Source organism: Polistes canadensis, unplaced genomic scaffold, assembly GCF_001313835.1.
Source record: "Polistes canadensis isolate GaletaPanama2010 unplaced genomic scaffold, ASM131383v1 scaffold_128, whole genome shotgun sequence".
NCBI classification, from domain to species: Eukaryota; Metazoa; Arthropoda; class Insecta; order Hymenoptera; family Vespidae; genus Polistes; species Polistes canadensis.
The window spans coordinates 343,413-368,452 of record NW_014569675.1 but is presented as its reverse complement, the minus strand read 5'-3'; the positions used below and the strand labels follow the sequence as shown (position 1 = coordinate 368,452).

General features: G+C 32.7%; 3 protein-coding genes across 3 annotated transcripts; 2 read left to right on the top strand and 1 right to left on the bottom strand.

Moving 5' to 3' along the window:
- The first annotated feature begins 115 nt into the window (after positions 1-115).
- On the top strand, positions 116-4,213 carry LOC106788180 (regulator of telomere elongation helicase 1 homolog). Its single transcript, XM_014751200.1, has 12 exons — positions 116-358; positions 439-862; positions 939-1,194; positions 1,292-1,564; positions 1,666-1,976; positions 2,054-2,260; positions 2,347-2,509; positions 2,615-2,872; positions 2,948-3,187; positions 3,278-3,790; positions 3,880-4,024; positions 4,107-4,213. Exons 1-12 carry the CDS (start codon positions 226-228, stop codon positions 4,175-4,177), a joined length of 2,994 nt encoding a protein of 997 aa, XP_014606686.1. The 5' UTR covers positions 116-225; the 3' UTR covers positions 4,178-4,213.
- Positions 4,214-12,465: 8,252 nt separating this feature from the next.
- Positions 12,466-19,397, top strand: LOC106788181 (homeobox protein goosecoid). The gene is made up of 3 exons (XM_014751201.1): positions 12,466-13,279; positions 14,554-14,843; positions 18,917-19,397. The coding sequence occupies exons 1-3, from the start codon at positions 12,781-12,783 to the stop codon at positions 19,190-19,192; spliced, it is 1,065 nt and encodes a 354-aa protein (XP_014606687.1). The 5' UTR covers positions 12,466-12,780; the 3' UTR covers positions 19,193-19,397.
- Positions 19,398-20,266: 869 nt separating this feature from the next.
- Positions 20,267-24,667, bottom strand: LOC106788151. Its single transcript, XM_014751153.1, has 5 exons — positions 24,495-24,667; positions 23,704-23,929; positions 22,798-23,309; positions 21,632-22,211; positions 20,267-21,472 (listed from the first exon to the last, which is right to left on the bottom strand). Exons 1-5 carry the CDS (start codon positions 24,665-24,667, stop codon positions 20,267-20,269), a joined length of 2,697 nt encoding a protein of 898 aa, XP_014606639.1.
- Positions 24,668-25,040: the final 373 nt, after the last annotated feature.

The following is a 25,040-nucleotide window of genomic DNA, read 5'->3' as shown; positions in this document are numbered from 1 at the left end:
TAAATTTCGTAGTCGACCAATCAGATGATCTTCATCAATGAGTCCAATGCAATATGCACTTTAATTCGATGACATCACTCACGTGATTAAATTAGGTTAGAATGACATTTTGGCGGGTAAATGATACTGTTAGTTTAGGAATACTTCCTTTCATTTCGTAAACATATTATTATTTTATTCGATTGTGATAGAATTTAAGTTGTTTGTTTTTTATATTACACAAATATGTCTGATATAACCATCAACGGAATTGTTATTAATTTTCCTTTTAAGCCATATCCCGTTCAAGAAGAGTATATGGCTAAGGTTATAGAATGTTTACAGAATAGTAAACATGGTGTTTTAGAATCACCGACAGGTAAATTTCGATTGTTTTCTTTCTTTAGAATTTATTATAATTTTTTTTTTTTTAATTATTTTTAATGTTACTAATTTTAGGTACTGGTAAAACACTTTGTCTTTTGTGTTCCTCATTAAGCTGGTTGATTACAAAAAAAGCTCAACTGCAAGCAGAAGCAATGGTTGGAGCTATTGAAAGATCTGATTTGAGTGGACACTTTTTTAATAAAATAAGCAAAGGTCTCGAGAAAGCGGCAGGAGTACCAGATAATTCTGCTTCTTTTGGTTGGGCGATGCCCAAAATTATTTATGCATCTAGAACTCATTCGCAGTTATCTCAAGCGATGAAAGAATTAAAGCGTACTACTTATAAACATGTGCAAGTATCAGTCTTAGGATCTAGAGATCAACTTTGTATTCATCCGGAAGTCTCTAAAGAAACAAACTCGTATAACAAAGTACAAATGTGCCAAGCTAAAGTTAAAAGTAAAACATGTTTCTATTATTGCAATGTTGAAAAAAGGTACATATTGGATTAATTTGTTTGTACATTTTTTTTTTATTAATGAGAATAAATTATTTAAAAACACATTTTGTAGAAAAGGTGAATCACTTTTTAAACAAGAAATATTGGATATTGAAGATTTGGTTTCAGCAGGACAAAAGATGAATTGTTGTCCATATTATTTAGCAAAAGAGTTAAACCAAAATGCTGATATTACGTTCATGCCTTATAATTATTTGTTAGATTCCAAAACGCGTAGAATGCAAGGAATAGAAGTACAAAATAATGTAATCTTATTAGACGAGGCACACAATGTAGAGAAAGTTTGTGAAGAAGCAGCATCGTTACAAGTAATGTATAATATAATTTTGATAATGATAAAAAAAGATTTTTTTTCTATCATTAATCAAATGTTTTACTAATTATAACATATATTTTTATATTCAGATAAGCAGTACGGATATAGCGATGTGTATTGATGAAATAACTGCAGTAATGACAAATATTAGCACAGAGAATAAAGATAATGAAAGTGAAATTGATTTTTTATCACAAGATTCTATAAACGTACAAAAAGATTTTACACCGGAAGATTTATGCATTTTGAAAACAATGTTTTTAGAACTAGAGAAAGCTATTGATGATATTAAAATTACAAAACAGGATGAAGGCGATACATTGCCTGGAGGATATATTTTTGAATTGCTTAGTAAAGCAGAGGTAACGTTTTGAATATATAAATATTTTATATATTTATAATATACAGGGTCTTTCGCCTAACTCGACCACCTGTATAATTAACATTGATATTTTTTTTTTAGTTAACTCATAGAAAAACAGATATAGTTATAGAAAAACTGGAGAAGATCGTTTCCTATTTAGTTACAACCAATACATCTCCATTTGCTAGGAAAGGTAACGCGTTACAAAAATTTATAAATGTATTAAGGGTATTATTCAGCAGTGGAAATTCTCTGCAACATAGAGAAAAAATTGAACAATGTTATAAAGTATATATTCAATTGGAGGAGCAAAAAAAGAATCAAAAAAGTGATGGATGGCAAACGAAAAAAATAGCTCTCAAAAATGAAGGCAAAGTTATTAACTATTGGTGTTTCAGTCCTGGTTTTAGGTAACAAAATATTTTCATTTCGTACAAATATATACTTATGAATTTTTAAATTTTAAATATTTTTTTGTTCTATATAGCATACAACAATTAGTAGACCAAGGTATTCGTTCTGTAATTTTGACAAGCGGTACATTATCTCCTTTAAAACCGTTCATATTAGAACTTGGAATACCAATAGACGTTCAGCTTGAAAATCCGCATATCATAACAGGACAACAGGTGTGTATAGGCGTTCTTAGTCAAGGTCCTGATGGGCATGAACTTAACTCTTCTTTTAATACAAGGTAATTGTATAACAAGTATATATATTTATCTAATGTAGTAATGTCATTTAGTTAATATCAATAAAATACATAATAGATTTTTTTAGAAATAATCCTAAATATATAGCATCTCTTGGCCGTACGATATACAATTTCAGTTGTCTTATTCCACATGGTTTATTAGTATTTTTTCCATCTTATCCAATTATGCAAAAGTGTAAAGATGATTGGCAATTTTCTGGTTTATGGACACAAATTAGTGAGAGTAAGGTAATCAAAAACGCGAAAACGATTTTATTTTTTATTAAATATAAATTTTTATAGTATTTTGCTAATTATTAATAATTCTTTTATGTATTTCGTTTGATAAAACAGACCATATATGTAGAACCAAGATCAAAAGATGGTTTTATAAACATTATGCACGAATATTATCAAAAAATACAGGATCCAACGTGTAAGGGAGCTATTTTTATGGCTGTTTGTAGAGGAAAAGTAAGTGAAGGTTTAGATTTTGCTAATGCGAATGGAAGAGCAGTATTAATAACTGGTCTTCCATTTCCACCGATGAAAGATCCAAGGGTTATGTTGAAACAAAAATATTTAGAAGAAATGCGACGTAAAGATACACAGGTAATATTTTCAATAAGATAATCTTCATATCGTTAAAAAAATATAATACCATTGATATCTTATCATTTGATTTAGGTATTAACAGGACAACAATGGTATCAACTTGAAGCTTCTCGAGCCGTTAATCAAGCCATTGGTAGAATAATACGTCATAAAACTGATTATGGTGCTATAATTCTTTGCGATTGTCGATTCGAAAATCCACATTTTAAACAACAATTATCAGCTTGGCTTAGACCCCATATTAAAAAATTCTCTAACTTTGGAATGATTACTAGAGAACTCAGAAACTTTTTTCGTTATACTCAACAGGCTGTAAGAAATATATATGCATATCATATATATTTTCATATAATATTTGTTTTTTTTAATAATTTATTCATTTAGATATTATATATTTTATAGTTTCCACAACCGAAAATGTCAATTAGTCAAAACAGTAGTACTTTATCGTTACCTGCTGTTCCATGTTCTTTTGATACAACCTCATCTCGATCAATAAAACGATCAATATCTAATACTAATACTAATACTAAAGTAGAATCAACTATAAAAGAAACGTTTAGTATCGATCAGTATATAGATAATACTGTGAAAAAACGATCTAACGATAAGGCAGAAACGGAGAGTATTTTTTCCAAGTTCGCATCAACTAGTAAAAAATCTGTGATAAATTTTAGTCATTGTAAATTAGAAAAAAGTAGTAATAATTGTACTTTAGTAGAAGATTCTCCTATTGAGCATGTTGTAAAAAAAAGAAAAATCAAAATTATTTCTACTAAATATGATGCGGATCTTCCTGGTCCTTCAACTTCTAACCATGAAGAAGTAAATAATCTTGATGAATTTCAAAAAAAGACTGATGAAAGTAATAAGGAATTAGACAAACGTGAGATGGGTAAAGCATATATCAAAAAGGTAAGTCGAATTTGTTGCAAAAAAAAAAAAAAGAAAAAAAGCTGTGTTTTCAGATAAAAAAAAGATTTATACCCAATTTATTTTTGCAGGTAAAAAAATCATTAACTGAAGAGAAATATCAAATATTTGGAAGGATCATAAAAGAATATACTGCAACTGGTAATTTGAACGATTTGTTACAAACATTAGAATATCTCTTTTCACTTAAAGGTGAATTGCAGCATCTTTTCATAGGTAATTAAATAAAAAAAAAATCATATAAAAGATAACACATAGAATTAGTGCACACCATTGTTTTAATTTTGTATTTTTTCAGGTTTCAAAACTTTCTTAAAAAAGAAGCACGTTGAAGAATTCGACGAGTACATTAAAAAAATGAATAAATAAAAATAAATAAATAAAAAAACATGTGTAACTGTATATAAAAGATATTGAAATAAAGTATAAAATAAATTGTTTTCTACTAAAAAAAAAAAAAAAAAACTACTCAATATAATATCATACGTTAATAATAATATTGTTAATATCCCAACAACAACAAAAATAACAATAATTTAATACCACGCATTGTAAGTAGAATAACAAAATAAAATATTGTATATAAAAATTAATCCGTTAGCGGATTGAACATGCAAGATAGGTCAAGATAATCCTTATGTGAATGTGTATAAATAAGTGTGCCGAATTTCCGGGTTTATTTCTCTGAGAAAATTTGTAGAAAACATCAAAATGTTTTCATTCTTTGCTGTCACATGCACACATATATATATATATATATACCTATACTATACTCTTTTGATTTTTTGTATTCCAATCGCACGGGACATCATCTCACCACCAACACCACATTGGATATATTTTAGTACTGTTCTCCTAAGTGCACGCTTCATAGGTTCCATCTGAATGGTATCGTAGTAGTGTCGTATAAAGAACCGGATTACACGGTGTCCATTTCAAGGTATATAAGAATCTGGTGTTTGTGGTAAGTCCTCTTCCTTCTACGTTTTCTTTTCCTTCTCTTTTTCCCTTAAGATTCAGTCGTTTTCTCCTTCCCTATTCGCCCTCTCCCTTCCCTCTTCCTCAACCCCTCTGTTTCTCTCTTTCTCACTCCTCACTGTTAGTATACAGTTCACTGGTAAAGCATTATCTCCGCTGTTTTGCCGATTCAATTGTGTGTACGAAGAAAGGCGGCGTTTAACAAGAGTTTAATAAAAGGCAAACAGCGGGTTCTCTTCTTCGCTTGCCTTATCCTTGTCCTTTTTCTTTATCTCTTTCTCTCTCTCTCTATTTTTCTCAGTTCATTCCTCTCATGCAAGTTTTCTATCCTTCTTCAAGGGGGATTATTAGACTGTGTACAGCACGAGATATACCGTTCATGGAAGAAAGTAATACGAAAGAAGAGAGAGTCTATGGAGAAAGGATCTTGCCAGCTGCTACAAATCACTAGCGGTCTCAACAAAAACTGATTTCTTATTTTTCTTATTTTTTTCTTTTACTTCTTTTTTCTCCCCTTCCCTCCCCCCCCCACCCTCTTTCCACGTTTGGTGATCCGGAGGAATCAACAAAATCAATTTGAAATAATAATTTTATTTTTGTAAAATACTGTCCATGTTCGAATCTATATATTTATGTATAAATTATTAAAGTTATTAGGATATATATATATATATGTATTGGTACTAGGGGTTTAACATTTTTTAAGTAAGTCAGTAGTACAGTGAAAGTTAGCTCCAGGCAATTCAATCGATCAGGATTGATGTAATTATCCAAACGTTGAATTTTTTATCGTCCTGAAACAATAACGTATTTTCTGATCAAACAGCAGCATGCTCGAAAGGGAACCACCGAGAAATGGCCACGCACACACACACACACACACACGTATATATATATATATTAGTTCTCTCGTGACGTTCTCGTTGTACTTTTTGTTTACGTAACGTGTAATAGAATAATCTCTCCGTAACGAGGGTGGTTACGTTATTCTTGTTTTTTTCCCTTTCTTTTTTCTTTTATCTCCTCCTCCACCGCCTCCTACTCTTTTCTATTATTATCATTCGGGCAGAAGAAACGAGAAAAGATTAACGATATACATCGAGAATTGAAAAACAAATTAATCGATGAAGTATATATTATATCTTCTTTTGTGTTAATTTTATATTATACTTTTTGTATTTTACATATTTGATATTTCATTAATGAATATGAAAAAAAAAAACAAAAAATGTATTTTAGGTGCTTTTGTTGAGCAGAGACAGTAACTAAAAAAGTTTATATTTGATGACATAAACGAAACGAAACTGGGTCTTTTCAGTTAAGAAAGGAAGTTTTAGGTCATAGAAAATAGGAGTAATCCAGTACTACATGGAAACCTCATCACGCGTTCCCAAACGCAAGTCGTAGAATCAACAAATCCACTAGGATTAGATAACATCCCTCTGGATTGTTCGGTCCTTCGTTTATTCTTCGCCGAATCCCGAAGGGCTTCGCTTGTTGTCCCACCGAGTTATTGGTATCACTTAGCAAAATCCGCGCTAAAATAGCTTTAAAAGCCTTCCCAAAAAGTCTCCCCGTTAAAGGCCTTGGTGAGTAGATGGGTGGTTCTTTGGCTTACCTTATACGAATTTCTTTAACCACTTTCTATATCCTACCTCTTTTTTTCTTTTTCTTTTAAAACAAAAACAAAAAAAAAATATATATATATATAGTAAAGAAATATAAATAATAATTTTTGTAATAAATTTATGTATACCAATTTTGTTTGGCCAAACAAAATGTTGAATAAAAAAAAAATTAAATGTGAAAATATTTTGTTTCGTACGAACGAATTATACAATCTCGTTCAAAAAGTATTATTCATGAATGATATTAGTAAAAAAAAAAAAAAAAAGAAATTGTTAACAACATAACAAACGTTTCAATCTACACACGTCATTTCTTTTATTCATTTAACTAGTCAAGACAGACTGTTTCTCTGTTATGGATGCAATCAATTCATCTACCCGAGGCGTCGCTCAATAAATGTCATATACGCATACATATACACATATAATATATATATATATATATATATATATATAATTTTTTTTTTTTTTTTTTGGCATAAGGTCGCCACTCATAACTTTTTTCGTTCGTTTGATTCTCCACTCTCTCTCTCTCTCTCTCTTTCTCTCTCTTTCTCTCTCTTTCTCTCTCTCTTGTTTTATATCGGACCGACTAAAAAGGAATAGGTGAAAACTGTTAATTGGTTCTATACGGTGAAAATACGATGCCGTGGCCGGCGGGGATGTATAGTGATACATTTTAAGAGTAGAAATTGTGTGGGTGAGCGAGTGATAGGGTGTACCATAGGAACTATACCATATGTATACAAGTATGCGTGTACGGTTCGACTGTTACGTTCCGTGGCGCATTCGTGCGACGAGCGTCAAGGCGCGTTTCGTGCGAGCATGTCCGGCCAATTATGGAAAATTAATTGGCAATCGGTGACTCCGGGCGATGGAAACGCACTGCCCTGTCGAATAAACTTCCTTTGTATTCCGATCAGCCTTTGACAGCGGTGTAATAATTAAAGTAATTAACGTACGAGTCAATAAATTTGCGATCGTTGCGCATCGTCGCCCCCACGAATGTCCACTAAACAATTATCAGACGAGCGAATGCATATTCTGCTGACATATATCATCATCATCATCATCATCATCATTCTCCTCCTTCTATTCTTATTTTTTTTTTATTCCCTTATTTATTATTATTTCTATATGGAAGAAACGAAAAAAAAAGAACTCGTATAAGAAAAAAAAAAAAGAAATGCATGCATGCATATGATAAATTTGAGGATGTTTTTGTTTTGTTTTGTTTTTTTTTTTAATTATTTATTTATCGTCTCACATCGAACTTTTAGATTTTGTTCATTTGCATTTAATTATGGTATACGAAAATTATCGTTGACGAGATTACGCAGCGCTTTCTCTTATACTTTTTTCAAAATAGTACTTTTCGTTTGTAAATATATTTTTGATAGAATGTTAGTTAAACAATTATATAAGTCTAATTTCTTATTTTTTGTTTTTATATTATTGTCAATGGTTATAACATTAGATATAAATCTATTTAAATTCTTTTATTTACAAAAAAAAAAAAGAAAGAAAAGCCAAAGTTATTTCGTTTGGAAAAAGAATTAACGGGGCTTTTCTCTCTTCTATAAGATTTTTAGTAATTTATTTTTATTTTCAAAAAATCATCGAACAAACGTTGAAACGATCGATCATTATTCACGTTTCGTCCAAACTAAATATTAGTTCTTCGCACGATGAATTAAGGAAAAAAGGATACGTGAAAAGGTAAGAAAAATTAGAGAACAATCCTCTCAGTTCTCATCTTTCTTTTTTTTTTTTTTTTTTTTTTAAGTGCGTGCATCAAGATATCCTTCCCCTTTTGTCCTTTTATTTCTCAGCTTTTCCTCTTCGTTTATTTCACAGGATTCGGTGCCTTTTGAAGATACCAGTTGAATCGTCGAAAATAGTCGAAAGACGCGGCCCCCGTGCGATTTCACGTGGTGAAACAATATTTGCGTTATGCGTTATGGGGGTATGTATAGAGAATGAGAAAAAGAGAGGACCGGCTGGCTGTTCTACGATAGAAAAACGCACGAACGAACACTTTCTTCAAGGTACTCGAGGTAAGCGTAATTTGTTAAAAATATTTGCTCTATTCCTTTTTTCTATAACTCGTGGTGGCATTTCATCTAACATAAGACAAGTTTTTTTCATTTCTTTTTTTTTTCATCTACGATCGATCCCCTCTATTCATACACCCATAATACGCATACGCGTATTCAAATACACAAGAAAATCATCTCATCGTGGTAGTACTACAGTTAATAACAAAAAATAACAAATTCAATATTTTTCTATGATCTCTTTTCAAGAAATAAAATGAGAATCATTATTATTCTATTGCAATTATTTAATCCAATTTTTGTCCTTAGCACGTTCAATCCACGTTTCGCGCATAACGGATATTACAAAATTAAACGCGATCCTCGAAAGGGGAAAAAAAAAAGAAATATAATAGAAAAATTACAATATACCGCGAGAGAAACCCGTTTTCAACAATCTTATTTTAAATCCTCGAATTTAGAAGAAAATCTTGCATTATAAATCTGTAGTATTGAATTCCCGTTGGCGTTCTCGTTAAGTTGCTTTACGAATTTGTACGAAGAAAAAGAAAAAAAAAAAGGATACCCCATTGCCTTACGAAATATTAACGTAAAGAGGATGCATCCCGGGGAGTATAAACTTACGCGTATTTTTAAAAGTAACAGAAAGAATAAACGTTTAAGAAGAGAGAGAGAGAGAGAGAGAGAGAAATAAAAATAGAAATAGAAATAGAATAGGAAAAAAAAGATAATTCATAGGATCAATTTCCATTGGCTTCTGTTACCTACAAATTCTTCATCTCCTTTTTACTTTATTTATTTCTTCCTTTTTTCATCTTTCTGGTCGATTATTTCCCCACCTCAAGGCAAAAAGGCGTCCAGTCAAGTGTAACGTAAACTAACGAATCCGAAGGAAGCAAGATTTTTTCTCTTTTAAGAGATGTCTCCTAGAGAGACTTCTTCTCCTAGATGAACTCAGGTAGTACGTGCCGGCAGCTTGGCATATACCATACCGGTCTTTAGTTAAGAGAGAGAGAGAGAGAGAGAGAGAGAGAGAGATAGAGAGAGAAAGAGAGAGAGAGAAAACCCTCTTCCTTCCTTCTCTCTACGCTTCACGAATCTCAGAAGGGTGGCTTGGAATAGGAGCCGCCTAAGGGGTGGGGAACATCCACTTAGCACGCCGCTTAGACGTGAAAACATCTGTATTGTCGTCGCATTAGCGCCGAGGATGCCATTCTCAATGATTACCGAGAAAATTTTAATCTTCCAATGGCCAGCTCTCCCGCGGAGAGAACTTTTTAAACCGGTTATATATTTTATATATGTATAATATATAATATGTATATATATATAAAAATTAGAAAATATACCTGTGTATATATATTATATATTTTAAGAAAAAGAGAATATGTAGATCTATTTGAAGAAGTTTACCTAAGTCTGGTTATTTTTTTTTTTTCGTATTTGTTTGCTTTTTGCCCCCTCTATTATTTTCTATTCTCTTCTTTTCATCTTTCTTTTTTCTGTATTTTTTTTTTGTGTGTGTCTGATAATATAATAATTGAAAAGGTATTTTCTCTGAAATCGTGAAAACGTTGTATATTATATATAAATCGAATCTTATAGAAAATTTCAGCGAAAATATTGAACATTAACCAATCGAATGGTAGCATATATATGTATGTATATATATATATATATATATATATATATATCTTAACAATGACAGACTCCTATTTCTGCCATTCCTCACGAAACTATCGACGTATCGCAGACACGGATGCAAACACCAAATCCTGTACAGCATGGAATAATCCTACGCAGAGGATAATCCTGATCCTCGTTGGTTGGCAATGATGTAGGTCCGTGGTTCGATGCCCATATGTCTTTTTAAGATGCACTTACGACCACCATATGATTCCCATCTTATTGTATTATTATTAGAACTATTAACCAAACGTATACAATAATTAATTGATCATTATCAATAGGAAATAAGATAAATATTTTTGTAACAAAAAAAAATCATTACAAGTATATATGAATTATGAATAATCTAAAAAAAAAAAAAACAATTAAATAAACGGTTCTAACAGTGGCTTAATTCGAGACGGATACACGTTCTAGAAACTGGTTCTCCGGATTGGGTCACGATTAACGTACGGATTAGGATTAAGGTTGGCACAGATTTTGGTGCATCAGAATGGAAATGAAAGCTTAGGGACGTACCTATGAGCCCTACGATGGGCGGAGGGTTTACTTTACAATGTCGGAGTACGTATACTACTACCCTCACCCCTTGAAAATCTTTTCACGCTCGGTTCTCTCTGCGTATCGTATTGCGAGTATCATCATCCCTCCCCACCCTCTTACATAGAACGAATAAGACCGATGATGACAGTCAATGCGCATTACAACGGTTTTATGCTATTAATACGAACGCATTGGGCGGGATTTGAATAATTGAACAGATTCGAGGGTGGTGAATAAGACAGCCATGATAATTCTAAGCTTACGTCATCTAATTCTAAACGAAAAGAAGAAAACCTTTTCACAATTATTTATAATATATAATAATAATAATAATAATAATAAATTATTATATTTATAGCCTATTAAATTGATCGAAGAAAAATTCTGTTTACTGTCAACAAAAATAAAAAAACAAATTCGCGAAGTGAAGAACGAGATATATAAAATAATATACGCGCGTGTGTCTCATAATTAATCGTACGTTTAATAAAAGGATAAACGGAATATTGTTTGAATAAAAAAAAAAAAGAAAAAAAGAAGAAAAAGAAGAAAAAAAAAACAACAACGAGAAAAAAGAAAAAGAATGAGAAAATAAAATAAAAAAAAAAAAAAAAAAAAAAAAAAAAAAACGAAAAAGAAAAGAAAAAAGAAAAAAAAAAAGATCCCAAATCGCAATACACGAGGAAACACGAGTAAATCGAGAAGTTGTTTAATACGTTGAGAAAGTCTCGATGATTATCTATGTTAAGTACGTTGTCGGTGAAGGCTTCCATATCTCTGTTATATCAGCAATGTTTCCGTCGACGAGACGCTAGAAGTAGATTGGAGAGAGTACATAATAGGGGGTGGGAAGTTGCAAGGGGTGTCCGGTTGGCATGCTTTCGACACCCCTACCTACACCAATATCACCACGATATTGCATCTCCTCTTCCGTCCTCTCCGTAATCCTGATATTCTCTTTCTCTCCCTCTCCCTCCCTCCCCCCTTCTCTCACTGTTTCCCTCTCTCTCTTGTTGGAACTGTGGAATCGAAGGGGATGCAGAAGGAGGAGTAGAGGGATGACGGGAGGAAAGGAAGAAGAGAACGCTTCGTGAACCAGGGTGGTGGAAAAGTGGTGGAGCCTGAAAGAGCCACGCCCCGATTGTAGAAACGTTGAACGTGGAAATCGGAGGGTGTCTCTATCCCCGCGGTTCAGCTCAACTCGGGGGTGGCTCTCGTCTCTACGTCCTACGGTGAGGGACACGAACGCAACCACCACAGAGGTCACCGCGCGCACCGAAGTCGAATCACAGTCGTATCTTTTATCACCGCGATGTCACATAACATCCACGCGTGTCATCAAACTTCTAAATATCGAACTTTACTTATTTTAACGTATCTATCGTATCAATAGTTTACTTTTTTTCCCCATCGATTCGATTCGGTTCGGTTCTTTTCCTGTTTTTTTGTTTTTGCATTATAATATTTTCACCCAACCTCCATTTTCGTGTTCGATATCGTCGAGAAAAACATATTTATATATTTGTTTATATATTAGGGAAAGTATAGATTTAATTTTTTTGTTGGTTTAATCGTCGATTTATATCTGGGGTTTTATTATTATTATTATTATTATTATTATTGTATCGTATGCGACAATATTAATTTTTGTTACGATCGTAATAATATGACGATGAGATAAGTGCGCGATGATAAAAAGAAAATTACGACAATGGCTGATCGTGGTGTTACCAAGTACTTGTTGTGATCTAACGATCGATAATATTCGAGATTATTGTTAATTAATTATGTGTAGATTAGTGGTGTATCTATAATCTTCTTCTTCTCTCTCTGAATCAAGATCGTTGATGATTAATTTCGAATTATCCTTCGAACATATTACACTCGGAGAGAGGGATTCTTGAAAAGTTTAATCGTGAGTTTGGTAGTTCGAATACTGTGATATTTGTACTTCCAATAAAGGAAAAATTTCTTTCGTTTCTACTACTGTCTAATACTTGTGAAGATAAAGAAGAAGTAGAAGAAGAAATAGAAGAAGTAGAAGAAGAAGAAGACGAGCAATATCAAATCACGTAACATGGTAGAAAGTATTTATGCTGGTGATTCACCAAGATCACGTTCACCGATGACGGAACCATCGAGTCCTCTTCAAGATGGTCCCGGTATATCCGGTTACAATCATCGTTATTTATACAATTATTCACCGGAAGGTCCAGCACAACACAAATTAAAAAATCACGATGCACAAAATCACGCATCCTCGAGGCGACACGAAGTGGAGTCACGTGAAAGAACGTTCTCCAGGAGTCCAGTGAGTTCGGAAGAAGCCGGTTATCGACCTCGAGAAATCTCAAGGCCAAGTTCCTCAGCTACCATGTCTTCGCCAACCTCTCTATTTACCATAGACAGTATTCTAGCACCTAGACCAATCGCTAATATACCTCCTACCAGTACTACGAGCTTAAACTCTATGATACAGAATCCGGAAAGCGTCGGTTCGCCATCAAGGACAACAACCATACACCCTCTTCAACAACAGCTTCATCATTTGGCCTTCACATCGGCGGATTTTTTTGGTGTGTGTTTTAATCACCTTATCATATTTTAAAACAAACATACACCACACAATTTTGTCTCGTTAATTTAATCATATACCCCCCCCCGGCCCCCTTTAAATAAATACTTACGTTTCGTTCAAATCTTGATCGCATAATTTGTACTCTACATTTTTATCTACGAGAAATTATATTTATAAAATAAGAAAGAAATAAAATAAAAAAAAAAAAAGAAAAAAACAAAAACCATGATCGCGAGACAAATCTTAATTCGTGTTTTACTTTATTAATGCGCGTTGAAACGAAGCGATCTTCTATCTTTTGGTCACGAGTTGAGAAAAAAAAAAAATAAAAGAAAGAAAAATAGAGAAAGAGAGAGAGAGAGAGAGAGAGAGAGAGAAAGAAAAAAAGAAGAAAAGGAAAGAACGACGACGTGCAAATCCCTTGAGGCTCGACGCTTCTCGTACCGAAATTTCCTTTATGCCTGGAGGGCTTTAAGTATTTCCACGAGGCAAAGAGTCTTGCGAGTAGTCTCTGCTCTTGTTGGGGATGCGCGTGCTGAAATCCGTTTCAATCACGCACGAATGATTTGCCTCCTCTTGCAATCCTGTCCGGAGCTTGAGAAAGAAAGAAAGAGAGAAAAAACTATACGAGAGAAAAACGACGATGTGATAAAAGATAGAAGAAGAAAAAATAGAAGTAGAGAGATAGAGAGAGAGATAGAAATAGAGAGGAAGTTCGATAAAAGCTGAAATTCACCCTTCGTGCATTTTTATGCGCGAGACGTCGCGTCTAAGAAGCTTTTTTTCTTTTTTTTGTTGTTGTTGCGAGATTTTAAACTAAAACGTCCCACGGGATCGAGCTCGTGTTCGTTCGCTTTTTCATCCTTTTGCAACCATCAAATGGGAACTCCCGTCGGTTTCTCCCTTTTCATCACTCCGTGTTTACTATATTTTAAACAGTAAAAAAATGGGTTTATCTTTTACATTTTTATTAATCGAATAAATTGTATTAGAATAATTCTATTTTTATAGAGTATTCTTAGTAATCTGTAAAATATTGTGATAATTATTAAAAATTGGTCAATAAGTAATGTCAATATTTTCGTTATTAAAAAAATAATGGTTCGTTGTGTTTATTTATATATGAAATATCCAAAGTTTTTCTATTATATGAAAAAAAATACTATTGTCATTTTTTATTAATATATATTAATTATTTGTGATATATATAATTATTGTGTATTGTGTATATTATATAATGAAAAAAAAAACTGTATGTTCGTTGTGTTTTAGCCGCCGCATATCCTGCCTTATATCCAGGACAATACGTAGCTGCTATGGCTGCAGCTGGAGTATCCCTTCATGGGCAACCAACGTTTTATCACGCTGGTCATCCTTATCAAATGAATCCAAGCACGCCAGGTGTTGGTCCAATGACGAAAAGGAAACGTCGTCATCGGACGATATTTACCGAAGAACAATTGGAACAATTGGAGGCTACTTTTGATAAAACTCATTATCCTGACGTGTTGCTTAGAGAACAATTGGCACTTCAAGTTGATCTCAAGGAAGAAAGAATCGAGGTGAGTTTCTTTTTTATTTTATCTATGTGATCATTCAAATATAGAGAAAAAAAACGTATAGAAAAACGAAATCTTATTGTTTGATTCCTCAAAAGAGATCATATAATAATATTCTAATAATTATTATATTAATACTAATATACCATCGCGCGCGTTGTGATCGAGATATTTTTTTTACGTATATAAATAAAATACGAGAGAATTAATTATATTATCAGTGATAATAGATTAGGATTATTAAAAAGTATTATTTAAACGATGGTAAATCAAACTTGATAGACAAATTATTTCGATTATTGGATTGTCAATATTTTCTATGTATATAAAATATGAGATAATGAAGTATTAGTGACAGGTAGGATACACAAAAAATAGTATTTAAATGATGGTAAATCATGCCTGATAGACAAATTACTTTGAATATTGGGTTTCGAAGAGACAAACATTGGGAACATCCGTATACGGTTGAGGGGCTGCACGCACAATTTGTAACGTCGACAAACTTTACGGTCCATCATCATCCCCAGTGTTACGACGAGCCTAAGTATACGTGAACACGGTGGCAGCCACTGCGTTTCCTTTGTTTGATATTATAATGGACAAAAGCCAATAATATTTTAATGCGTCTATTAAAATTTAGCGAGTGGGAGATTATTTATCGCATATGGAGCAACTTAAACCAACAAGTTTGCTGCTGGTTGCTAGATTAAAAGCTTTACCCGATAATGTGTTTGCTTCGATCACAGCTATAATTACGTGTGTGTCTACGCGTGTCACACATACATTCACACTCATAATGGTTTACAAGAGAAAGAGAGAGATAGATAGATAGAAAGAGAGAGAGAGAGAGAGAGAGAGAGAACACATTACGATTTTCTCTGTGTACTTACAATGTATTGAAAGAGTTTATGTGTTTTCTGAGTTAACGTTGACACACATATTGAGTATCACACTCTATAGTAAGTAATATTCTTTTTTTCTTCTCTGCTTTGCCACCCCTACCCCTACCCCTTATTACTCACTCGATCTCGTTCACACACACACACACAGAACAATTTTTATTTATTCAATTAATTGATTCGAGTCAAAATCTCGCGAGAGAAAGAGAGGAAAAAAAAGGAAATCTAACAATAAGTAAACGATGTTAAACACACGAAGAAAAATATTGTTCTAATCCGACGGTAAGAGTTGAAGAGAGAGAGAGAGAGAGAGAGAGAGAGAGAGAGAGAGAGAGAGAGAGTAATAATAAAAAATGACGGGAAATAGAAGGGAATATCGAATAATATTTTAAATAAGAGTTTAACATTAAAAGAAGATATTTGAACAAATGTGAAACGTTTGAAGTTCATGACAAACAATTTGTACCGAAATAACGTACGCTAAAGCTATCGTAAAGTCATTCACACTCGAGCCGGCCACCGTGAGCCCACCCACGTAGTCGGCTTTGACAAAGAGAATCCTTCGTCTTGAGAGTCTTTAAAGATTTAGAAACAACATATACCTGAGTTGCACCTGCCGCAACAAGCAAGCAAGCAAGCAAGCAAGCCAGCTAGCTAGCTAGCTAGCCTAACGTTTTACGTTTTAGTACGTGTTTGCACGGAATTAGTAGGAAAGCGACTTTTGATGCATAGAACAAGACGAATATATAAGAAAAAAAAAGGAAGAAGAGAAGGAGATGAAACAGGAGACGAGAGAAATGACGAGGGAGAAGGGGACCCATAAGAGAAAAGGACACACGGCCAAATGGGAACACAGACTATTCGAGTATTCTCATGTTTGAAGAAAGTAAGAAGGGAATTTTTGTTTGTTCCTACGAGACGATTCCACGCTTATTTCCAAGATACGAATAAAGCACCAGGCACGACGGGACGGATCTTCTTAGATTATTTCCACCTTTTTCTTGACTTGTTCTTTTCTTGTTCTTTCTTTTTTCCATTCCTATCATCGTTTACTTTCCTAGGATTCATTCATCATCCGTCCATTAACACTTTGAACACCACCAACCATCGCTGATTACTCTCGCTGACTTTATTTTCTTCGATAATATTTGTCATTGTGTTTTTCTTTTAGGATTTCTTTGTTATTACATTTTAGAGACCGATAAGTATTATTTTTAAAACGTCAATATATAATACGATAAAAATTGATGAAAGATATTAAATAAATACGTTTAATTTATGTAAGATTGATTTAATAATCAACGTATTTTGTCGACGGACAAAATACTTCGTTTGAAATATTTGGAAAATTGTATTTTGACAACATTTGTAAATTAACACCCCCTGTCTCTCTGTTAATATAACAATTCTATATATATATATTCTTTTGTTCGATATAAAATTCGTTCGCGTCTTCGTTGAGGTACTACATTTTACTTTGGTTAAATGTAGACAAGAAGAAAGAAGAAAGAAGAAAGAAAAAGGAAAAAAAAACAATTTGTTAATGGTATATTTCTTCGAGAAAAAGAAATGTAACCTTTCTAAATGTAATATAGATATCGATTGTCGTACACACGTAAGCTTGCAAATCTATTCGGACAGGCGTAAGGGACAAATGGTGATTTCCAAATGTGGGCCGTTTGATCTTTCGTCAGCCCCCTCGTTAAGAATCATCGTCAATTCGAGTACACACATTAATGGATGAAATGAAATGCTCTCTACGTGCTAGATGCCCCGAGCAATTATTCTCCTAACTAGAAGATACTTTTTAAAAAGGGTGTCGTTAAAAAGAGAGGGAGAGAGAGAGAGAGAATGAGTGAGTTAGAGGTGAAGGGGTGGGTGGGTGGGTGGGGGGTAGAGAGAATGAAAGGGAGAAAAAGATAGGAACTGTTCGTGTTTGCTTCACGCTTGAACCTCGGCGTGAAAAACTTTTCGGAGATGATAATGAAAAAGTAGACGACAGGATTATGAGCAAAATTAATCTTCCATGTTGCACGCGTTTGAATAATGCAATATACAAAACAGTTCTCCTCGTTTGCATAATTTTTTACGTTTGAAACTTTGATGATATATTCTTCCCAGTTGCATATTATGTAGTAGGTAGTACCTTCATCTCTCTCTCTCTCTCTCTGTCTCTTTTTCTCTTTCTCTCTTTTCTCTTTCTATCTTTCTCGTTTTTGTATTCGGGTATAAAACACATAACGATTTAACTGTTATTAAAATTCTTTTCTACGGATGTGTAGCGTACGTCGAAAACACAGTACCAGCCTGTTTTACTATTTAGTTTTTCCTTTTGGCAATGTGCCATTATGATTATCATTATTTGTAAGTAAACGCGCGCGCGCGCTATATTACCTATGATTTTAAGATAATTGTGTGATTAATCGAAGATATATACACACTATCGGCAAAAAGATTGATAATCTTTAAGTAAATTCAAAAGAAACATGATATTTATATATAAGAAAAAATCAATACCTTTGTAATATAACCACAGTAGATTTTTTTATTAGAAAAATACTGACTCATCATTTTTCTTTATCAAGGAATAAATATTTTACTTTATAAATTGATCATTAACGTTAGTACAAAACATATTTCAAAAATTGTATTTATTAATTTATCGAGCATTTCTACTTAAAAATTTATTGATGCTTCTCGTAAAAGAATTTAGAAAAATATCCCAATGGGAAAGTATCATACATACCGAGTATTTTCATAAACTGAACGTATGAATTATAAACAAAAAATAATTATATAAATATAAGAAAATATTGAAATCTCTCTTAAAAGTTAATTCAATTTCTGTTGATAACGTTGATTTATATATTAACGAAATAATATTAATGAAAATTAGCAAACGATTATAAACTTTATGCCGGTAGTGTATGCATGTATTTATATACGTGGAAGGGAATATTCGTGGAACGGAGGGGTGATCGAAAAGGGTGTTCGAGGGTTGAATCGGTTAGGGCGCTGTATATTGCACGACTATCATTTTCAATCTTAAAACGATCTTCGTCTCTCTCTCTCTCTCTCTCTTTCTATCTGAACGGGATTCGTTCGGGAATACCCACAAATGCAAATGCAATCGTCCATCGGTGGGCTTCCTTCATAAAGCAATCCGTGTTCTAGGTATGGTTCAAGAATCGTCGTGCCAAGTGGCGCAAACAAAAACGCGAGGAACAAGAACGCATGAGAAAACTCCAGCTGGAACAACGTCAACACAACGAGGATGGAGTATCGACTGCATCGATTAGGGTTACCGATCATTTGGCCTTGACCAGACAACAGCAACAGCAACAGCAACAACAACAGCAGCAACAGCAACAACAGCAGCATCAGCAGCAACAGCAACAACAGCAACAACACGAACAAGAAACTGACAGTTCGGATTTGGAAGTCGCGTAGTCGCTAATGGATTTTATTCAAAATCTTTTTTTTTTTCTTTTTGTTATTTCTGTGTTTTTTTTTTCTTTTTCCCAACCAAGCGTCGCCATCGAAGCCACCAAAAATAGACTTTTATTCTCAATCGGGGGAAGCCTGTAAATACGGAAAGTAGAATGTAAATATTACCTGTAAATATGGCTAACGATGAATGTGTATAAACGAAATAAATTATTGCATCTAACAGATAATAAGATTTCAATTTTTTTTTTTTATTATCTATATATCTATTTAATATAATACTTAAAAAATATGTCGCTCGTGTGTAGAAAAGTTCTTTTTTCTTTTTTCTGTTAAATCTTTCTCTTCTTTCCCTTTTTAATTTTATTTTAAATATCACATATAGAATATTGTTTTTATATATGAATCGGAAAGTATATAGGTATATCTAGGTTTAGATTCATATATATATGTCATCGGTATATTACTTAATTGAAGTATGCAATTCTGCATTCTCTCATCCTTTAATAAATCAGTATAGCTACTTCAGGATTTAACTGGTTATTCCACGAATTAACAGATTTTACAAAGTAATAATAACATATACGTACACCTACGTATACGTAAAAGTAACTTCCTATAGGAGTGCCAAAGATATTGCTGAGTGCTAGTTCAGTGAAAGGTAAGTTTTAGGCAAGTTCCTATACTAGTACAAAAACCCTTAGGGCGATTAGAAACTAAGTCACGCTGGGTTGTACACATTTAATAAGATCCACGATGATATTATATTGAAACCTAAAGACTATCAGCTTATCTATCATTTATTTTCGCATTTATATTTTAATATAATAATAATTTAACAGACTTGTGTACAAGTTAATATAACACAATTATTAATTATTAATTATTATTATTATTATTATTATGCTGGATAATTAACAATTGTGTTTATTCACTTGTCCGAAAACCTGCTAAATAATTAATTATATTTATTTAACTTTACTTCTTTTGTTTTTCAATATCAAGTTTACAGAAATAAAGAATTTTGTTTACGAGATTAACATACGTAAATAATATAGTTACAAAATGTTGTTCAATTCAAGCATCATCTTCAGTCTTACAGCACGTTTTATCGATAGTTTTCCTTTCTTCCGCTCTTCTAATCTTCCATTTTCTCATTTGTCTTTTTTTATCCTCGTCATAAGGACATACAATTTTATTTCTCTTACCCCTGTAATCAGTTCTTTTCGGTTTGCCGATAGGTAAATCGGCAGGTCCTGTAGTATTAATGTCAACAACTTTGAGTATCTCAATCGGATTAAGAGAAAATCTACTGCATTCTGGTGAGCTTATAGTTAGGATAAGAACGATCATGAATTTATAAAAATATGTTGCTCTTAATAAATAAGCTGCACCTTCGCCGTATTGAAACAACGGTGGCCCGAATGAATTAACGTCGCACATGTAATAAGCACCGCAAAATTTGAACACACCGAGACAATAACTTTCGCAAGTCAATATCCCAAAGTGATATTTCATAAACATTTGTTCTAAAGATTGCCAAAGATGTTTGTTATTTTTAGTATAAAGTCTACCACAAATGGCTGGTAAAACATTAGCTTCGAACATTGTATCACCTATTTTGAAATGACTCATTAGATATCTGTCCCAACAACTGACATGACTGTATTCTGGTTTAGTTGATTTAAATTCAGCTTCCAATTTGCTTAATGTGTAATATCTGTCACCGCACATGATTATTACATCGAGAGTCTTAGAACTCCAATATTCCGGTGCCATAATCCTTGTCATACCAGCGCAAACAACGTAACAAGCGTAAGCCTGGAAGCCACGGTTCTCTCTATCGAACATACCGTCGGTTATGTGAAGTTCACCCCATAAGGAAAATAATTTGTTTGATTCTTCGACTTGATACTGATGCCAACGCATTCTTGGAATTGATCCAACATCTTTGCCGGATGATTTTTTCCTTGCCGACGGTCCGCATTTAGCCCAAGACATCTTAAATAATTTTAACCACGTTGGTTTTTCTATTTCATCTTTAACATCACCTTCTTCTTGCTCGATCGTACATGGATCTCTCCAATCCAATGGATCGAATGGACAATCGTCGATTGTTTTTCTTTTTACACGATGCGTTGCTACTTTTGCTTTGCGTTCGAGTAATTTAAGATTGTTTAATTGGCAGCAGTGATAAATCATTTGATAGATTTGAATCGTAAATACGTCTTTTTTGGATTCAGTTTTGGATTCAGTTTTGGATTCGGTTTTGGATTCAGTTTTGTCTTCTTTTATAATTGTTTCTTCTTTTCTTTGTTCTTCCACAATTTCCACTGTTTCATCTGGTATTTCTTCTTCTGCTTCTACTCTTTCATCAATTTTCCTAACTTCCTTATCATCCTGATCAACTTGAATTGGTTCTACATATTCAGGAATCGGTATTTTTGATTTCGGAATATCATAAACATACGCGCGAAGTAACAATACGATTAAATGCCTTTTCAATGATTGTCTCGTACAAAATTTCATGATACAAGCGTAACCATCGTCGTTCCAATAACCAAATTCATCGCATCTATAAGGATTATACAAATACCAGAAAAGACCATCTTGCCAAAATGCCAATGAATATTTGGTCGTACGAAATATACAATTACGATATTGTATCGGCAATTTGTCGAACCATTCTTCAATATTTTTCGTTGCCTTGTGAACAGGTCCTTTATATTCGTCGACAATTTTTTCCGAACCTATTTCTAATTTGACGTTCATCAATTCCTTTCTGTTCAACAATTCTTTCCTTTTGAAATTATTTTCTTCAAATTCCCAATCGATCGTAGTTATCATTGGTAAATCGTTCATTTCTTGAATCAATTCTATTTCAACGCTATACTTATAATTATATACAATGATATCGTCCAACCTTTGCTTGTCCTTGATATTGATGGAACCGATATGGGTGAAGAGCATCCAGGCGTGGTCGTAAATATAATCGATGTTCACGCTCCAAGCGTACTTATATCTTAAACGTAAAGTCAAATATCAAACGTTTAAATACATTACATAGTAGCCAGCCAATCAATTTCTCTCATTGAATTCTAATGGGCGATCAAATGAACCTAATTAAACGTGGCGCTTTGTCAACGGTTCGTATAATATTCAGTATGAAATAATATTCGTTTGGCTTTTAGTAGGTACATACATATATTCGCGAAACTGATGCTAAACAATTAGCGGGATAAGTGTTAACGTTACATTTTCCGAGATATAACTATACCCTGCTCGATTGTAAATCGAACAAATGCCCGTACCCCAATGTGAGAATCCCAATATATTTAATAATACATTATACGGGTATTAATTAAACCGTTTGTTAGTTGAATTATTATCCTATACGTTTGAATTTGAAATAGAGAATCTCTTTTAAACACGTACGATAAATAAGCCGATAAATTTATATTGAAAAATCTTTCAAAACGACACCACCACCGACAATCGCGTCTCGCGAATATCCTGAATTTTCTTATCTTTTTTTTTTTCTTTTTCTTTTTTGTTTCATTTATCGTTAACGTTTAATATGAAAATAAATGTTCACGTGAATATAATACCTCAATTGAGTTTTCGCTAAAAGTGCAACGACAGCTTGGTAGAAACAAAATTTCCACGTTTTTTGACGATCTCGAGAAGATCCTAATTCCACCAAATGCATTCCCTTCAATCCACGAAGACACACATCGGCGTATACTCTGACACCTTTTTTCTTCGAGGATAATTGAAAAATGACATAATCGCCATCGACTAAACCAGGCCTTTCACCGGCGTCACGATCAACATAAAATTTGTTTAATTTAGGAGAACAAATCGGTGGTAATCTCGCGTGTCCCAATTCTTTTCTCATAGCAAAATCCTCTTTCAATCGACGCGTCAATTTTTCTCCAATATTTTTTTCAATTTTATCGCAAGGAAATATATCCTTCCTTTTATTTTCTTCCAATCTATCGCGTTCATCTATTTCCGTGAAAAAATCACGCGTATCGCATGGCCACACACTAGGCCATCTTTCGTTATCCGTTTTTGATCCTAATGATTTAACTCCGATCAATGAATCTTGTATATTAGCCTACGAGACAAATCAAAAATAATTTATATAATAATTCATATTTTTTATATCGTATATACTATATATAAAACAAAAAATTAAATCACATCAACTTATAAATACTTCAATACGATTATATGATAAATATTATACGAAATTACAAAAGAAAAAAAAAAAAAATAAGAATCTTATTTGTTATGAAAATCCAAATTGTAAATCGATCGATTACACTCTCTTGTTGAGAAAAAAAAAAAAACATAAATTAGACGGAACAACAAATAATATTGATCTATCATCGATATTTGAATTTTAAATCGCAAAAGATTATAGATAATTCATATCGTCATTTAATTATCTTTTATAATATCCCAAATAATTTTTGTTGAATGTTACTTGAATAATATTGTTTACAAACCGTACGATCCCCACGCATATTTCTCCAAATTCGGATCATCTTTGAACGTTCTAGCTTATCGGGTAGCACGGTTTCAGCTTCGAATTGAAAAGCATTTAATGGCATGCATTTGTATGGTGTTCCTATCTCTTCTACCGACTTTATACGAGGTAATTTCGGAAGTTTCCCTGCCTTCCTATGCTTGAATTTGTCCTCCCTCTCTAATTGTTCCTCCCTTTCTATATATCTACGTACGTATTTCAAACGTGTTTTTTTTTGTTTAACATTTATGTGACAACATATTAAATTAAATGCAATAATAATTAATATACTTTTTATTAATTTTCATTTTTTTTTTTATCGTTGCCTCCGATTTATTCGTAAATTATCATTTATCCAGTAAAACTACAATTTAAAAGAATAAAATAGCAACTATTGATCATTTTCGAGGTAGTGTTTCGGTATTGTCGAATTTAAATCTTTAAATTTATCATGGAGAAGGGGAGTGAAAAAAAAAACGAAGCAAATTTGAGCGGGTTTTTTGTTGTATGAGTTTAAAATGGGACGTAAAACAGTAGAAACTTTTCGAAATATAAACTACGCCTTTTGAACGTAACCATAAATTTGAAAGGTCGTTTAAACAACTAAATATTGATCATTCAACAATTAAACGATCGAAGTATTTCAATTAAATATTTACAAATAATTATGAATATTATTTTTTGCATCACAATCTCAAATATAACACCCACATAAATTATTGTTCCTAGTCGTCAAATAAACACACACAGAAAATGATTTGGATCAATTACGTTTTCATATAAATACGCCATAATGCATTCTCCTCGCAGGTCCACTTATCTTTCATGCATTTATCCATTTGAAATTTACCCTTCTTTTTCGATTTTTTTTCTTCACTTTTCGTCCCATTTGTATCCACAATTACTTCTTCAATTTTTCCTTCTATTTCTGATTCCTCTTCCATCTTTGGATAATTAATTAATCATTCATCGTACGTTCATCTCAATATTTTTGTTCTTTTTCATATATTTATTACAAACGCGAATTAGAATTCAGCTATTTCTCTCATCGAAAAATATTAATGATAATTATAATATAAAAATTTAGAATTTGTAACCTTAGTTTATACAAATGCGAAAAAAAGGATTTATATCGAAGTATTGACAAAATCGAAATAAAAAAAAAATAAAAAAACACAATCGATGAGTGAGACGTATATGTATATGTATATATATATATAAATTGATTTCATAGGTATCATTCGTGACATCTAATCCGACGTGACAAAAAAAATTTGTTTAAATTTGTAAATCTGTTAAATCCAATCTAACGAAGTC

Coding starts and splice junctions, on each gene's coding strand:
- LOC106788180 (XM_014751200.1), top strand. CDS start 226: ATGTCTGATATAACCATCAACGGAATTGTTATTAATTTTCCTTTTAAG. Junction 1,977..2,053: donor TGTTTCAGTCCTGGTTTTAG/GTAACAAAATAT, acceptor TGTTCTATATAG/CATACAACAATTAGTAGACC. Junction 4,025..4,106: donor ATTGCAGCATCTTTTCATAG/GTAATTAAATAA, acceptor GTATTTTTTCAG/GTTTCAAAACTTTCTTAAAA.
- LOC106788181 (XM_014751201.1), top strand. CDS start 12,781: ATGGTAGAAAGTATTTATGCTGGTGATTCACCAAGATCACGTTCACCG. Junction 13,280..14,553: donor CACATCGGCGGATTTTTTTG/GTGTGTGTTTTA, acceptor GTTGTGTTTTAG/CCGCCGCATATCCTGCCTTA. Junction 14,844..18,916: donor TCAAGGAAGAAAGAATCGAG/GTGAGTTTCTTT, acceptor TCCGTGTTCTAG/GTATGGTTCAAGAATCGTCG.
- LOC106788151 (XM_014751153.1), bottom strand. CDS start 24,667: ATGGAAGAGGAATCAGAAATAGAAGGAAAAATTGAAGAAGTAATTGTG. Junction 23,310..23,703: donor ATATGCGTGGGGATCGTACG/GTTTGTAAACAA, acceptor TTTGTCTCGTAG/GCTAATATACAAGATTCATT. Junction 21,473..21,631: donor ATGATATTCCGAAATCAAAA/ATACCGATTCCT, acceptor ATAAAAGAAGAC/AAAACTGAATCCAAAACCGA.